The sequence below is a fragment of the Lactuca saligna genome, chromosome 5 (genome assembly GCF_052625555.1).
Source record: "Lactuca saligna cultivar CGN05327 chromosome 5, ASM5262555v1, whole genome shotgun sequence".
Taxonomy (NCBI): Eukaryota; Viridiplantae; Streptophyta; class Magnoliopsida; order Asterales; family Asteraceae; genus Lactuca; species Lactuca saligna.
Window position 1 is genome coordinate 275,047,147 of NC_136421.1, and position 17,256 is coordinate 275,064,402.

Here is a 17,256-nt window from a genome sequence, read left to right on the forward strand (position 1 = left end):
TTGATAAACAAAGTATTTATAACATTAAGAAAAGACAGACAAAAGCTAAGATAACACATAAAAATACCTTATATATTTTACCATATTTATTGATAAAAAGGAAATGCATCAATTTTCCCACTTCGTTCGACAATACTGAGTTGAAGTTACCCACTGTACAACATTATTAATAGGCTGCAACTATTTTGTTTCATGCAAAATGGTTGCTAGCTCTATCTTTATTTTCATATCACTATTTAAACTTCACATTTTCTAAAGGTAAGTAACGCGGCAGAGAGAAATATCATTTTTTCTCGAAAGGGATAGTTATTTGTTAGGAGCCCAACATAATTATTTTTCAACAGCAACGGGAGAGAACTCTAGGCTGGTTGAAGAGTTGAGTGATGAAATTCTTTGAGACTGTTTGGCAATTATTGCAGCAGTGGAGGGGTTTTGGTCAAAGACAACTTGGTATCCGTCACCCCAGTTATCCATTCCTTCTGCCATGACTTGCCAAAAAGTTGTACCCGAACACGACCCCCGGTTTCTTGCACTTTCATAGGCCGTGTTGAATATCCCACCAAAGTACTCATCCCTTGCTTCTACGGTGTAACCTGAAGACCAAGAGGACTTGCCAAATTCTACAATCAGTAAAGGTTTTCTCAAGATGGAATCACAATCGTCAATATGTGCATTAATCCATTTTTCAACAAATTTAGCTCGAGCTTCATCGCTAGCTCCCGGAACCCTAAGTTAAAAATCAAAATATCCACATATGTTATTCAATAAAATTAAATAACATAAAAGATTGTTTTAGTTATAAATAAGAAACATGCGTTTCATGAAACATTTTTAGGATGCTAACTACGTTCGGATGTTGGCTAGCGTGACATGCAAAGTATATATACGAACAAAAGCATTGTGATGGAGTTTATATGTCGGTAAAGACTCGATCATACCATTGGTCGGGATACAGATGGATTGTAGCAAAATCCACAATGCTCACGCTGTTGTTTCTAATGAAGTCGGTCCCTACTTCATAGCCCGGATTGTTTTGCTTCTTTTCAGGCATCGATTCCCCATAAAACCCTTCAAGTCCGATTTCGAGAAGATGGTTCTTATCAATGGACTTTATTTCAGCTGCCATTTCTACTATCCATTCCTGCACAAAGAAGAGATACAGATGGTTATAGGTTATGCACCATATAGTTTCATAAAAAACCAGTTTCCTCTATGTACTCCTATCATTTGAAAGTAAAAGATTTTCTTCTTTCTAGATAATTGATTCGGGCATTTTCTCATATGAACAACTTAACCGTGAGTAAACAGAGAAAACAAGAACCTGTAGAAATTTCCCTGATAGATCAGACTGGCAGCGGGGTTCGTTCATTAGCTCCCATGCAAAGATGGTGGAATCATCCTTGTAGTCAACCCCGGTGATTCAGTTGCGTCTCGTAAGAATGGTCTGTAGCAAAACAGTATTTGCAACATGTTCAAATTTTCTAACAAAATGCAAATACAGCTGTTGTAGAAAATTTTTGTGATATAATGGAAACAATGTTTCCCAAACATATATATATATATATATATATATATATATATACCTTCAAATGATTCTTATAATATCCTTTAACTAGAACGTTAGTAAAGAACTCATCATCACTATTCAAGTATTGTCCTCCATGATCCCTTGCCCACTGAACATATTGTTTTTTACCTCCAAAATCATCCCAGTTATTAACCAAGCTGAGAATCAAGTGAATCCCGTACTTTTTCGCTTCTGATATCACAAAATCCAATCCCTGGAATGAAAAGGTGTAGATGGTTATCACAAGTAACATAAAACAGAGGTGTTAAGTGTTTGTGATATTGATTATTACTAAATTTTATTTCAATACGGCCGTGTGGATTTGTCGTATGGTTGATAAGAAATTACTTTTCAATGTTTACAGATCATCTTGAATAAAAAATAGAGACTAAAATAATCAATAAAGTTACCTTAAACATGTCCTCATTGTAAAAACCGGGAGAGGTTTGCAGGGGTTTGTTGCCACCATCACTAAAAGCCCAAGTCCTAACCAGGTTCATTCCCATCTTGGAAGATTCTTGAAATGCATCTGTGACCTTCACCCTTGTAGATGGATCAGAAGCCATACACATTAACTAGTAGGCGTTAAAGCCATTAAAATACAACGGCTTTCCATTAACCTTGAAATGATGTGTCCTTGTCTCCACAAAACTATCGTTAATGGTTGACGGGTGGCATTTACCCTTGCAATCTCCTTTTAGAACTGCATTTCCTTTTCCTGGCATGGTTAAAAAATCGCTAATCTTTAATAGTGGATATATAAAATAGGAAAGTTAGTAACCAATATTTAGAGTAATGGATGGTAAGTAGTGTGTTTTCTCTTGTCCACTTAGGTCGTGGAGTATTTGTATCGCATGTCTTGTTAAGAATCTAGTTGGAAGTGGAGACCTCATCATATTTATTATGTAACTTAACGATACATATGCATCATCATTCATAAGGAATGACAAGCGACTTTGCGATGCCCATGCACGGTGCCATACTTTTGGTTGCAAGACACACAAACATTTGTTACTCCAAATGGAAAAGCAAAAGAAAATATGATACTGCTTTTTCAAATACTATTGTAGGTATGTTATGTTTGGATACTAGATCCTTGTGCATAATCTACCATTAAAAGATTAGCTTTTAGTTCGGTTCCAAACATAAAAAATATGTTGACCAAAAGAATTGTATTTAGAGATTCAAAGATGGTACTAGATTCTTTTGAAATACTATAATATTTTGTAACTCCATACATTAGAGAAAAATAAAAAAACAAAAAGCCCAAAATAAAAGCCCGAGTCATTGCTTGTTCACGAAAAACTATGTACAATTTGGTTTATTTATTTATTTATTTCTCCACTCCTCGACACCATTTTGTTGTTTTTCCGGGTTCGTTTTTTCATACGTTGAAATCTAGCATGTGACTTTCTTACGTTTACGCATCGCCATTCATGGGACATTTGGTTTCTTTATTTGACTTCTTTTAACGTCATATATAGCAAATATATATTAAATTTTATGTTCCATTTTCTTGTTGATAGTTTTTATCACGTGTATTCTCCAAATGGAATTTGTATCAAAGTAGATATTATGTATGTTGCACACAACACTTTTGCATGTCAATTTATATTGATGATGTCATGTTTTGTTTTTATGTACTTAATGTAATAACAGGTGGTTGAGTAGCATGGCCTGTAGCAAGTGGATGTATTGCAATCTAAGCAAAACTCGCTTTGCTTGTGTACGAGGTGTTCTCTATTATAATAAAACAACGGATGTTTCGGGTTCCAAAACCAACCATAATAGGCAATGTAACTGCTTAGAAGGAAATTTGATAGATCTTAAACCAATACTTTTAGAAGACTAGTGAGGAAACACTCCCTTATCATCTTTTATGTGTCCGTGCATCGATACTAAGTAGTGTATGATTACTCATTAATAAAGTTTATTCATACTACACTTGTACACATCACCTATATTATAAATCTTTGGTGATAAATGCTAGATGTTTATAAAAATGAACCTCACCTTATTTTTATTAATTTAATTGATATTAATCTTATTTATAAAGAAAATTATGAAAATTAAAAATATAAAAATAAACATACAATTGTTAGGTTTAAGACTGCATGCCTAAGATAAATATTGCACCAAAATGTCTACCCAATATTGATAAAGTATATTTCAATGGTATGACTAAAACATAAGTTTACAGTCGTTTGCGGGCCCAAGGTTAACAATGTACCAAAATTTATTATTGATAAAGGATATTTCAAAGGTACGACTAAACCTTAAATTTATAGCTGCTGATATAACCCTGCAACCGAAAATAAAGTAGGAATTTTTGAACTCCAATTAATTTGAGTTCCCTATTATACCATCTTGTAGACAAATGAGAAATAATGAGTTTCCTTCTTCTACGAGCCCAGTTGAATTAATCAACGATTTTACTTATTATATTAAGATAACAACCTCATAATTGGAAAGGTTTCATGAAAAATCATCATCACAATTCGGAATTTGCTAACATAGATATTCATATTACAGATTACAATAAAAGTAACGTTTCTGCCAAGACCATAATATATGTGTATTAATAATGATTTATGTATTTGTTTAAAAAAATTGGATTTTAGATTTCCAAAAAATAACATTTGCGCCAAGACACCAATATATGTCTTAATTACTCCTCAAGACTATATTTTCTTCATCAGCATACGTAACTTAATCATTTATCTTATTTATTAGGAGTTTGATGTCAAAAATAACTTAAATAGTTTTGAATTGATCTTCTTTTGTTTGTTAAAACTTAGGTAATATTGTTTAAAACATGAATTAGTATTCTACAAATTATATTGAAATAGGTTTAGTGGCAAATTCACAAGATGTTTTTTTTTTTTCGTGTGTTAACATCACTTGGAAAAAGTTATCCAATAGCTTTGTACACCCCCTCCCCTGTCTTTCACGCACATACACATACACACACATTTCGGTCAGAATTAAGTAATGGTTTGTTTAATTATCCCAACTCCCACAAACGTAATTTTAATTCAAAATCAAGATCTAAAGGCATAATATTCATTGGTATATCATGACTTATATCCTTTGTCAAGCAATATTGATAGGATAACTATGCATTTCATGAAGAAAAGTCTAATTATTTTGAAAATTTTTTGATAAAGTCCTAAATCTTTTTTTTTTTGAATAGAATAAACCTGATTGTTTAACATTTTGCCCAAATTAAGGAAAAATGTTTTTTTTATTGGAAAAGATAGATTATGTGATTTTCCCAAAATAACGAGACTTTTTTGCACAAAAAAAGATTTATGAATTTATTAAAAAAACTCCAAAATAATGAGACTTTTCGGTATAAAACTCGGGAAAGTATTTGTTCATTTAAGTAAACACCACTCCCAAAGGCACAAGTGTAATAAAAAATTTAGGTCAAAAATCTTCATATTTGGTGATATATCATGACTTATATCCCTTATCAACTAATATTAATATTCCTCTCGTCAACTAATATTAACATTCTTCTCGTCGATGATTTGCGATCAAAACGTGGTTTGAATACATATAAAAGGATTCACATATGTTGACGTGACTGTGTGTTTGATAAACAAAATATTTATAACATTAAGAAAAGACAGACAAAAGCTAAGATAACACATAAAAATACCTTTTATATTTTACCATATTTATTGATAAAAAGGAAATGCATCAATTTTCCCACTTCGTTCGACAATACTGAGTTGAAGTTACCCACAGTACAACATTATTAATAGGCTGCAACTATTTTGTTTCATGCAAAATGGTTGCTAGATCTATCTTTATTTTCATATCACTATTTAAACTTCACATTTTCTAAAGGTAAGTAACGCGGCAGAGAGAAATATCATTTTTTCTCGAAAGGGATAGTTATTTGTTAGGAGCCCAACATAATTATTTTTCAACAGCAACGGGAGAGAACTCTAGGTTGGTTGAAGAGTTGAGTGATGAAATTCTTTGAGACTGTTTGGCAATTATTGCAGCAGTGGAGGGGTTTTGGTCCAAGACAACTTGGTACCCGTCATCCCAGTTATGCATTCCTTTTGTCATGACTTGCCAAAAAGTTGTACCCGAACACGACCCCCAGTTTCTTGCACTTTCATAGGCCGTGTTGAATATCCCACCAAAGTACTCATCCCTTGCTTCTACGGTGTAACCTGAAGACCAAGAGGACTTGCCAAATTCTGCAATCAGTAAAGGTTTTCTCAAGATGAAATCACAATCCTCAATATGTGCATTAATCCATTTTTCAGCAAATTTAGCTCGAGCTTCATCGCTAGCTCCCGGAACCCTAAGTCAAAAATCAAAATATCCACATATGTTATTCAATAAAATTAAATAACATAAAAGATTGTTTTAGTTATAAATAAGAAACATGCGTTTCATGAAACATTTTTAGGATGCTAACTACGTTCGGATGTTGGCTAGCGTGACATGCAAAGTATATATACGAACAAAAGCATTGTGATGGAGTTTATATGTCGGTAAAGACTCGATCATACCATTGGTCGGGATACAGATGGATTGTAGCAAAATCCACATTGCTGACGCCGTTGTTTGTAATGAAGTCGGTCCCTACTTCATAGCCCGGATTGTTTTGCTTCTTTTCAGGCATCGATTCCCCATAAAACCCTTCAAGTCCGATTTCGAGAAGATGGTTCTTATCAATGGACTTTATTTCAGCTGCCATTTCTACTATCCATTCCTGCACAAAGAAGAGATACAGATGGTTATAGGTTATGCACCATATAGTTTCATAAAAAACCAGTTTCCTCTATGTACTCCTATCATTTGAAAGTAAAATATTTTCTTCTTTCTAGATAATTGATTCGGGCATTTTCTCATATGAACAACTTAACCGTGAGTAAACAGAGAAAACAAGAACCTGTAGAAATTTCCCTGATAGATCAGACTGGCAGCGGGGTTCGTTCATTAGCTCCCATGCAAAGATGGTGGAATCATCCTTGTAGTCAACCCCGGTGATTGAGTTGCGTCTCGTAAGAATGGTCTGTAGCAAAACAGTATTTGCAACATGTTCAAATTTTCTAACAAAATGCAAATACAGCTGTTGTAGAAAATTTTTGTGATATAATGGAAACAATGTTTCCCAAACATATATATATATATATATATATATATATATATATATATATATATATATATATATATATATATATACCTTCAAATGATTCTTATAATATCCTTTAACTAGAACGTTAGTAAAGAACTCATCATCACTATTCAAGTATTGTCCTCCATGATCCCTTGCCCACTGAACATATTGTTTTTTACCTCCAAAATCATCCCAGTTATTAACCAAGCTGAGAATCAAGTGAATCCCGTACTTTTTCGCTTCTGATATCACAAAATCCAATCCCTGGAATGAAAAGGTGTAGATGGTTATCACAAGTAACATAAAACAGAGGTGTTAAGTGTTTGTGATATTGATTATTACTAAATTTTATTTCAATACGTCCGTGTGGATTTGTCGTATGGTTGATAAGAAATTACTTTTTAATGTTTACAGATCATCTTGAATAAAAAATAGAGACTAAAATAATCAATAAAGTTACCTTAAACATGTCCTCATTGTAAAAACCGGGAGAGGTTTGCAGGGGTTTGTTGCCACCATCACTAAAAGCCCAAGTCCTAACCAGGTTCATTCCTATCTTGGAAGGTATGTTATGTTTGGATACTAGATCCTTGTGCATAATCTACCATTAAAAGATTAGCTTTTTGTCCGGTTCGAAACATAAAAAATATGTTGACCAAAAGAATTGTATTTAGAGATTCAAAGATGGTACAAGATTCTTTTGAAATACTATAATATTTTGTAACTCCATACATTAGAGAAAAATAAAAAAACAAAAAGCCCAAAATTAAAGCCCAAGTCATTGCTTGTTCCCGAAAAACTATGAACAATTTGGTTTACTTATTTATTTATTTCTCCACTCCTCCACACCATTTAGTTGTTTTTCCGGGTTCGTTTTTTCATACGTTGAAATCTAGCATGTGACTTTCTTACGTTTACGCATCACCATTCATGGGACATTTGATTTCTTTATTTGTCTTCTTTTAACGTCATATATAGCAAATATATATTAAATTTTATGTTCCATTTTCTTGTTGATAGTTTTTATCACATGTATTCTCCAAATGGAATTTGTATCAAAGTAGATGTTATGTATGTTGCACACAACACTTTTGCATGTGAATTTATATTGATGATGTCATGTTTAGTTTTTATGTACATAATGTAATAACAAGTGGTTGAGTAGCATGGCATGTAGCAAGTGGATGTATTGTAATCTAAGAATAACTCGCTTTGCTTGTGTACGAGGTGTTTGTCTATTATAATAAAACAACAGATGTTTGGGGTTCCAAAACCAACCATAATAGTCAATGTAACTGCTTAGAAGGAAATTTGATAGATTTTAAACCAATACTTTTAGAAGACTAGTGAGGAAACACTCCCTTATCATCTTTTATGTGTCCGTGCATCGATACTAAGTAGTGTATGATTACTCATTAATAAATTTTATTCATACTACACTTGTACACATCACCTATATTATAAATCATTTGTGATAAATGCTAGATGTTTATAAAAATGAACCTCACCTTATTTTTATTAATTTAATTGATATTAATCTTATTTATAAAGAAAATTATGAAAATTAAAAATATAAAAATAAACATACAATTGTTAGGTTTAAGACTGCATGTCTTAGATAAACATTGCACCAAAATGTCTACCCAATATTGATAAAGTATATTTCAATGGTATGACTAAAACATAAGTTTACAGTCGTTTGCGGTGCCAAGGTTAACAATGCACCAAAATTTATTCACAATATTGATAAAGGATATTTCAAAGGTACGACTAAACCTTTAATTTATAGCTGCTGATATAACCCTCCAACCGAAAATAAAGTAGGAATTTTTGAACTCCAATTAATTTGAGTTCCTTATTATACCATCTTGTAGACAAATGAGAAATAATGAGTTTCGTTCTTCTACGAGCGCCAGTTGAATTAATCAACGATTTTACTTATTATATTAAGATAACAACCTCATAATTGGAAAGGTTTCATGAAAAATCATCATCACAATTCGGAGTTTGCTAACATAGATATTCATATTACAGATTACAATAAAAGTAACATTTCTGCCAAGACCATAATATATGTGTATTAATAATGATTTATGTATTTGTTTAAAAAAATTGGATTTTAGATTTCCAAAAAATAACATTTGCGCCAAGACACCAATATATGTCTTAATTACTCCTCAAGACTATATTTTCTTCATCAGCATACGTAACTTAATCATTTATCTTATTTATTAGGAGTTTGATGTCAAAAATAACTTAAATAGTTTTGAACTGATCTTCTTTTGTTTGTTAAAACTTAGGTAATATTGTTTAAAACATGAATTAGTATTCTACAAATTATATTGAAATAGGTTTAGTGGCATATTAACAAGATGTTTTTTTTCGTGTGTTAACATCACTTGGAAAAAGTTATCCAATAGCTTTGTACACCCCCTCCCCCGTCTTTCACATACATACACATACACACACATTTCGGTCAGTATTAAGTAATGGTTTGTTTAATTATCACAACTCCCACAAACGTAATTTTAATTCAAAATCAAGATCTAAAGGCATAATATTCATTGGTATATCATGACTTATATCCGTTGTCAAGCAATATTGATAGGATAACTATGCATTTCATGATGAAAAGTCTAAACTTTTTGAGATTTTTTTGATAAAGTCCTAAATCTTTTTTTTTGAATAGAATAAACCTGATTGTTTAACATTTTGCCCAAATTAAGGAAAAATGTTTTTTTTTATTGGAAAAGATAGATTATGTGATTTTCCCAAAATAACGAGACTTTTTTGCACAAAAAAAGATTTATGAATTTATTAAAAAACTTCCAAAATAATGAGACTTTTCGGTATAAAACTCGGGAAAGTATTTGTTCATTTAAGTAAACACCACTCCCAAAGGCACAAGTGTAATACAAAATTTAGGTCAAAAATCTTCATATTTGGTGATATATCATGACTTATATCCCTTATCAACTAATATTAATATTCCTCTCGTCGATGATTTACGATCAAAACGTGGTTTGAATACATATAAAAGGATTCACATATGTTGACGTGACTGTGTGTTTGATAAACAAAGTATTTATAACATTAAGAAAAGACAGACAAAAGCTAAGATAACACACAAAAATACCTTACATATTTTACCATATTTATTGATAAAAGGGAAATGCATCAATTTTCCCACTTCGTTCGACAATACTGAGTTGAAGTTACCCACAACACAACATTATTAATAGGTTGCGACTATTTTGTTTCATGCAAAATGGTTGCTAGCTCTATCTTTATTTTCATATCACTATTTAAACTTCAAATTTTCTAAAGGTAAGTAACGCGACAGAGAGAAATATCATTTTTTTCTCGAAAGGGATAGTTATTTGTTAGGAGCCCAACATAATTATTTTTCAACAGCAACGGGAGAGAACTCTAGGTTGGTTGAAGAGTTGAGTGATGAAATTCTTTGAGACTGTTTGGCAATTATTGCAGCAGTAGAGGGGTTTTGGTCCAAGACAACTTGGTATCCGTCACCCCAGTTATCCATTCCTTCTGCCATGACTTGCCAAAAAGTTGTACCCGAACACGACCCCCGGTTTCTTGCACTTTCATAGGCCGTGTTGAATATCCCACCAAAGTACTCATCCCTTGCTTCTACGGTGTAACCTGAAGACCAAGAGGACTTGCCAAATTCTGCAATCAGTAAAGGTTTTCTCAAGATGGAATCACAATCCTCAATATGTGCATTAATCCATTTTTCAACAAATTTAGCTCGAGCTTCATCGCTAGCTCCCGGAACCCTAAGTCAAAAATCAAAATATCCACATATGTTATTCAATAAAATTAAATAACATAAAAGATTGTTTTAGTTATAAATAAGAAACATGCGTTTCATTAAACATTTTTAGGATGCTAACTATGTTCGGATGTTGGCCAGCGTGACATGCAAAGTATATATACGAACAAAAGCATTGTGATGGAGTTTATATGTCGGTAAAGACTCGATCATACCATTGGTCGGGATACAGATGGATTGTAGCAAAATCCACATTGCTGACGCCGTTGTTTGTAATGAAGTCGGTCCCTACTTCATAACCCGGATTGTTTTGCTTCTTTTGAGGCATTGATTCCCCATAAAACCCTTCAAGTCCGATTTCAAGAAGATGGTTCTAATCAATGGACTTTATTTCAACTGCCATTTCTGCTATCCATTCCTGCACAAAGAAGAGATACCGATGGTTATAGGTTATGCACCATATAGTTTCATAAAAACCCAATTTCCTCTATGTACTCCTATCATTTGAAAGTAAAAGATTTTTTTCTTTCTAGATAATTGATTCGGGCATTTTCTCATATGAACAACTTAACCGTGAGAAAACAAAGAAAACAAGAACCTGTAGAAATTTCCCTAATAGATCAGACTGGCAGCGGGGTTCGTTCATTAGCTCCCATGCAAAGATGGTGGAATCATCCTTGTAGTCAACCCCCGTGATTGAGTTGCGTCTCGTAAGAATGGTCAGTAGCAAAACAGTATTTGCAACATGTTCAAATTGTCTAACAAAATGCAAATACAGCTGTTGTAGAAAATTTTTGTGATATAATGGAAACAATGTTTCCCATACATACATACATATATATATATATATATATACACACACACATATATATATATATATATATATATATATATATATATATATATATATATATGCACACATATATATATATATATATATATACATATTTATATATACCTTCAAATGATTCTTATAATATCCTTTAACTACAACGTTAGTAAAGAACTCATCATCACTATTCAAGTATTGTCCTCCATGATCCCTTGCCCACTGAACATATTGTTTTTTACCTCCAAAATCATCCCAGTTATTAACCAAGCTGAGAATCAACTAAATCCCGTACTTTTTCACTTCTGATATCACAAAATCCAATCCCTGGAATGAAAAGGTGTAGATGGTTATCACAATTAACATAAAACAGAGGTGTTAAGTGTTTGTGATATTGATTATTACTAACTTTTATTTCAATACGTCCGTGTGGATTTGTCGTATGGTTGATAAGAGATTAGTTTTTAATGTTTACAGATCGAGTTGAATAAAAAATAGAGACTAAAATAATCAATAAAGTTACCTTAAACATGTCCTCATTGTTAAAACCGGGAGAGGTTTGCAGGGGTTTGTTGCCACCATCACTAAAAGCCCAAGTCCTAACCAGGTTCATTCCTATCTTGGAAGATTCTTGAAATGCATATGTGATCTTCACCCTTGTAGATGGATCAGGTGCCATACACATTAACCTGTAGGCGTTAAAGCCATTAAAATACAACGGCTTTCCATTAACCATGAAATGATGTGTCCTTGTCTCCACAAAACTGTCATTAATGGTTGATAGGTGGCATTTACCCTTGCAATCTCCTTTTAGAACTGCATTTCCTTTTCCTGGCATGGTTAAAAAATCACTAACTTTGATAGTGGATATATGAAATAGGAAAGTTAGTAACCAATGTTTAGAGTAATGGATGGAAAGTAGTGTGTTTTCTCTTGTCCACTTAGATCGTCGAGTATTTATGTCGCATGTCCTGTTAAGAATCTAGTTGGACGTGGGGACATCATCATATTTATTATGCAAATTAACGATACATATGAATCATCATTCATAACGAATGACAAGCGACTATGCGATGCCCATGCAGGTTTCCTTACTTTTGGTTGCAAGAGACACCAACATTTGTTACTCCAAATGGAAAAGCAAAAGAAAATATGATACTGCTTTTTCAAATACTATTGTAGGTATGTTATGTTTGGATACTAGATCCTTGTGCATAATCTACCATTAAAAGATTAGGTTTTAGTCCAGTTCCAAACATAAAAAATATGAACATAAAAATTATGTTGACCAAAAGAATTGTATTTAGAGATTCAAAGATGGTACTGGAATATTTTGAAATACTATAATATTTTGTAACTCCATACATTAGAAAAATAAAAAACAAAAAGCCCAAAACAAAAGCCCAAGTCATTGCTTGTTCACCAAAAACTATGTACAATTTGGTTTATTTATTTATTTATTTCTCCACTCCTCCAAACCATTTTGTTGTTTTTCCGGGTTTGTTTTTTCATACGTTGAAATCTAGCATGTGACTTTCGTACGTTTACGCATCGCCATTCATGGGACATTTGGTTTCTTTGTTTGACTTCTCTTAACGTCATATATAGCAAATATATATTAAATTTTATGTTCCATTTTCTTGTTGATAGTTTTTATCACGTGTATTCTCCAAATGGAATTTGTATCAAAGTAGATGTTATGTATGTTGCACACAACACTTTTGCATGTGACTTTATATTTATGATGTCATGTTTTGTTTTTATGTACTTAATGTAATAACAAGTGGTTGAGTAGCAAGGCATGTAGCAAGTGGATGTATTGTAATCTAAACATAACTCGCTTTGCTTGTGTATGAGGTGTTCTCTACTATAATAAAACAACGGATGTTTGGGGTTTCAAAACCTATCATAATGGGCAATGTAACTGCTTAGAAGGAAATTTGATAGATCTTAAACCAATACTTTTAGAAGACTAGTGAGGAAACACTCCCTTATCATCTTTTATGTGTCCGTGCATCGATACTAAGTAGTGTATGATTACTCATTAATAAAATTTATTCATACTGCACTTGTACACATTACCTATATTATAAATCATTGGTGATAAATGCTAGATGTTTATAATAATGAACCTCACCTTATTTTTATTAATTTAATTGATATTAATCTTATTTATAAAGAAAATTATTAAAATTAAAAATATATAAATAAACATACAATTGTTAGGTTTAAGACTGCATGCCTAAGATAAATATTGCACCAAAATGTCTACCCAATACTGATAAAGTTTATTTCAATGGTATGACTAAAACATAAGTTTACAGTCGTTTGCGGGCCTAAGGTTAACAATGCACCAAAAATCATTCCCAATATTGATAAACGATATTTCAAAGGTACGACTACACCTTAAATTTATAGCTGCTGATATAACCTGCGAACGAAAATAAAGTTGGAATTTTTGAACTCCAATTAGTTTGAGTTCCCTATTATGCCATCTTGTAGACAAATGAGAAATAATGAGTTTCGTTCTTCTACGAGCCCCAGTTGAATTAATCATCGATTTTACTTATTATATTAAGATAACAACCTCATAATTGGAAAGGTTTCATGAAAAATCATCATCACAATTCGGAGTTTGCTGACATAGATATTCATATTACAGATTACAATAAAAGTAACCTTTGTGCCAAGACCATAGTATATGTGTATTAATAATGATTTATGTATTTGTTTAAAAAAATTGGATTTTAGATTTCCAAAATATAACATTTGCGACAAGACACCAATATATGTCTTAATTACTCCTCAAGACTATATTTTCTTCACTAGCATACGTAACTTAATCATTTATCTTATTTATTAGGAGTTTGATGTCAAAAATAACTTAAATAGTTTTGAATTGATCTTCTTTTGTTTGTTAAAACTTAGGTAATATTGTTTAAAACATGAATTAGTATTCTACAAATTATATTGAAATAGGTTTAGTGGCATATTAACAAGATGTTTTTTTTCCTGCGTTAACATCACTAGGAAAAAGTTATCCAATAGCTTTGTACATCCCCCTCCCCCGTCTTTCACACACATACACATACACACACATTTCGGTCAGTATTAAGTAATGGTTTGTTTAATTATCACAACTCTCACAAACGTAATTCTAATTCAAAATCAAGATCTAAATGCATAATATTCATTGGTATATCATGACTTATATCCTTTGTCAAGCAATATTGATAGGATAACTATGCATCTCATGTAGAAAAGATAAGGAAAAATGTTTTTTTATTGGAAAAGATAGATTATGTGATTTTTCCAAAATAACGAGACTTTTTTGCACAAAAAAAAAAGATTTATGAATTTATTAAAAAAATTCCAAAATAATGAGACTTTTCGGTATAAAACTCGGGAAAGTATTTGTTCATTTAAGTAAACACCACTCCCAAAGGCACAAGTGTAATACAAAATTTAGGTCAAAAATCTTCATATTTGGTGATATATCATGACTTATATCCCTTATCAACAAATATTAATATTCCTCTTGTCGATGATTTGCGATCAAAACGTGGGTTGAATACATATAAAAGGATTCACATATGTTGATGTGACTGTGTGTTTGATAAACAAAGTATTTATAACATTAAGAAAAGACAGACAAAAGCTAAGATAACACACAAAAATACCTTACATATTTTACCATATTTATTGATAAAAAGGAAATGCATCAATTTTCCCACTTCGTTCGACAATACTAAGTTGAAGTTACCCACAATACAACATTATTAATAGGTTGCGACTATTTTATTTCATGCAAAATGGTTGCTAGCTCTATCTTTATTTTCATATCACTATTTAAACTTCAAATTTTCTAAAGGTAAGTAACGCGACAGAGAGAAATATCATTTTTTCTCGAAAGGGATAGTTATTTGTTAGGAGCCCAACATAATTATTTTTCAACAGCAACGGGAGAGAACTCTAGGTTGGTTGAAGAGTTGAGTGATGAAATTCTTTGAGACTGTTTGGCAATTATTGCAGCAGTGGAGGGGTTTTGGTCCAAGACAACTTGGTACCCGTCACCCCAGTTATCCATTCCTTCTGCCATGACTTGCCAAAAAGTTGTACCCGAACACGACCCCCGGTTTCTTGCACTTTCATAGGCCGTGTTGAATATCCCACCAAAGTACTCATCCCTTGCTTCTACGGTGCAACCTGAAGACCAAGAGGACTTGCCAAATTCTGCAATCAGTAAAGGTTTTCTCAAGATGGAATCACAATCCTCAATATGTGCATTAATCCATTTTTCAACAAATTTAGCTCGAGCTTCATCGCTAGCTCCCGGAACCCTAAGTCAAAAATCAAAATATCCACATATGTTATTCAATAAAATTAAATATCATAAAATATTGTTTTAGTTATAAATAAGAAACATGCATTTCATGAAACATTTTTAGGATCCTAACTACGTTCGGATGTTGGCTAGCGTGACATGCAAAGTATATATACGAACATAAGCATTATGATGGAGTTTATATGTCGGTATAGACTCGATCATACCATTGGTCGGGATACAGATGGATTGTAGCAAAATCCACATTGCTGACGCCGTTGTTTGTAATGAAGTCGGTCCCTACTTCATAGCCCGAATTGTTTTGCTTCTTTTCAGGCATTGATTCCCCATAAAACCCTTCAAGTCCGATTTCGAGAAGATGGTTCTTATCAATGGACTTTATTTTAGCTGCCATTTCTACTATCCATTTCTGCACAAAGAAGAGATATCGATGGTTATAGGTTATGCACCATATAGTTTCATAAAAACCCAATTTCCTCTATGTACTCCTATCATTTGAAAGTAAAAGATATTTTTCTTTCTAGATAATTGATTCGTGCATTTTCTCATATGAACAACTTAACCGTGAGAAAACAAAGAAAACAAGAACCTGTAGAAATTTCCCTGATAGATCAGACTGGCAGCGGGGTTCGTTCATTAGCTCCCATGCAAAGATGGTGGAATCATCCTTGTAGTCAACCCCGGTGATTGAGTTGCGTCTCGTAAGAATGGTCTGTAGCAAAACAGTATTTGCAATATGTTCAAATTTTCTAACAAAATGCGAATACAGCTGTTGTAGAAAATTTTTGTGATATAATGGAAACAATGTTTCCCAAACATATATATATATATATATATATATATATATATATATATATATATATATATATATATATATATATTATATATACCTTCAAATGATTCTTATAATATCCTTTAACTACAACGTTAGTAAAGAACTCATTATGACTATTCAAGTATTGTCCTCCATGATCCCTTGCCCACTGAACATATTGTTTTTTACCTCCAAAATCATCCCAGTTATCAACCAAGCTGAGAATCAACTGAATCCCGTACTTGTTCGCTTCTGATACCACAAAATCCAAGTCATGTGTGGTATAGTTGACCTCGTGTGCTTTCAGTTGTCTTGAGGCATAAGCAATCACTTTTCCTCTTTGCATAAGCACACAGCCTAAACCTTGATTAGACACATTGCAGTAGACAACGAAGTCCCCTGTCCCTTCGGGCAGGGACAGAACAGGCGCGCTGCATATGGCTCTCTTCAACGTTTGGAATGCAGTTTCTTGTTTATCACTCCAACAAAAGGGTACACCTTTCTGTGTTAGAGTGGTTAAGGGTTTGGCAATTTTGGAAAAATTCTGGATGAATCTTCGATAATAGCCGGCCAGACCCAAGAATTGACGGATTTCTGTGGGTGTCTTTGGTACCGACCAATTCTCTATCGCTCTAATCTTGGAAGGATCTACGTGAATACCCTCCTCACTTAACACGTGACCGAGGAAAGTTACCTTCCGTATCCAGAATTCACACTTGGAGAATTTTGCGTACAGTTTCTCGGATCTAAGGGTTTCCAACA

At 32.7% G+C, this 17,256-nt stretch overlaps 1 protein-coding gene and 2 pseudogenes across 1 annotated transcript; all 3 read right to left on the reverse strand.

Annotated features, from left to right (window-relative positions):
• Positions 1 to 330: 330 nt before the first annotated feature.
• LOC145046722 (mannan endo-1,4-beta-mannosidase 4-like) lies at positions 331 to 5,248 on the reverse strand (annotated as a pseudogene).
• Positions 5,249 to 5,494: 246 nt separating this feature from the next.
• Positions 5,495 to 7,263, reverse strand: LOC145046723 (putative mannan endo-1,4-beta-mannosidase 9). The gene is made up of 5 exons (XM_078995000.1): positions 7,174 to 7,263; positions 6,780 to 6,977; positions 6,486 to 6,608; positions 6,103 to 6,305; positions 5,495 to 5,891 (listed from the first exon to the last, which is right to left on the reverse strand). The coding sequence occupies exons 1-5, from the start codon at positions 7,261 to 7,263 to the stop codon at positions 5,495 to 5,497; spliced, it is 1,011 nt and encodes a 336-aa protein (XP_078851126.1).
• A 2,850-nt stretch (positions 7,264 to 10,113) lies between these two features.
• On the reverse strand, positions 10,114 to 12,173 carry LOC145046724 (mannan endo-1,4-beta-mannosidase 4-like; annotated as a pseudogene).
• Between the last annotated feature and the right edge of the window lie 5,083 nt (positions 12,174 to 17,256).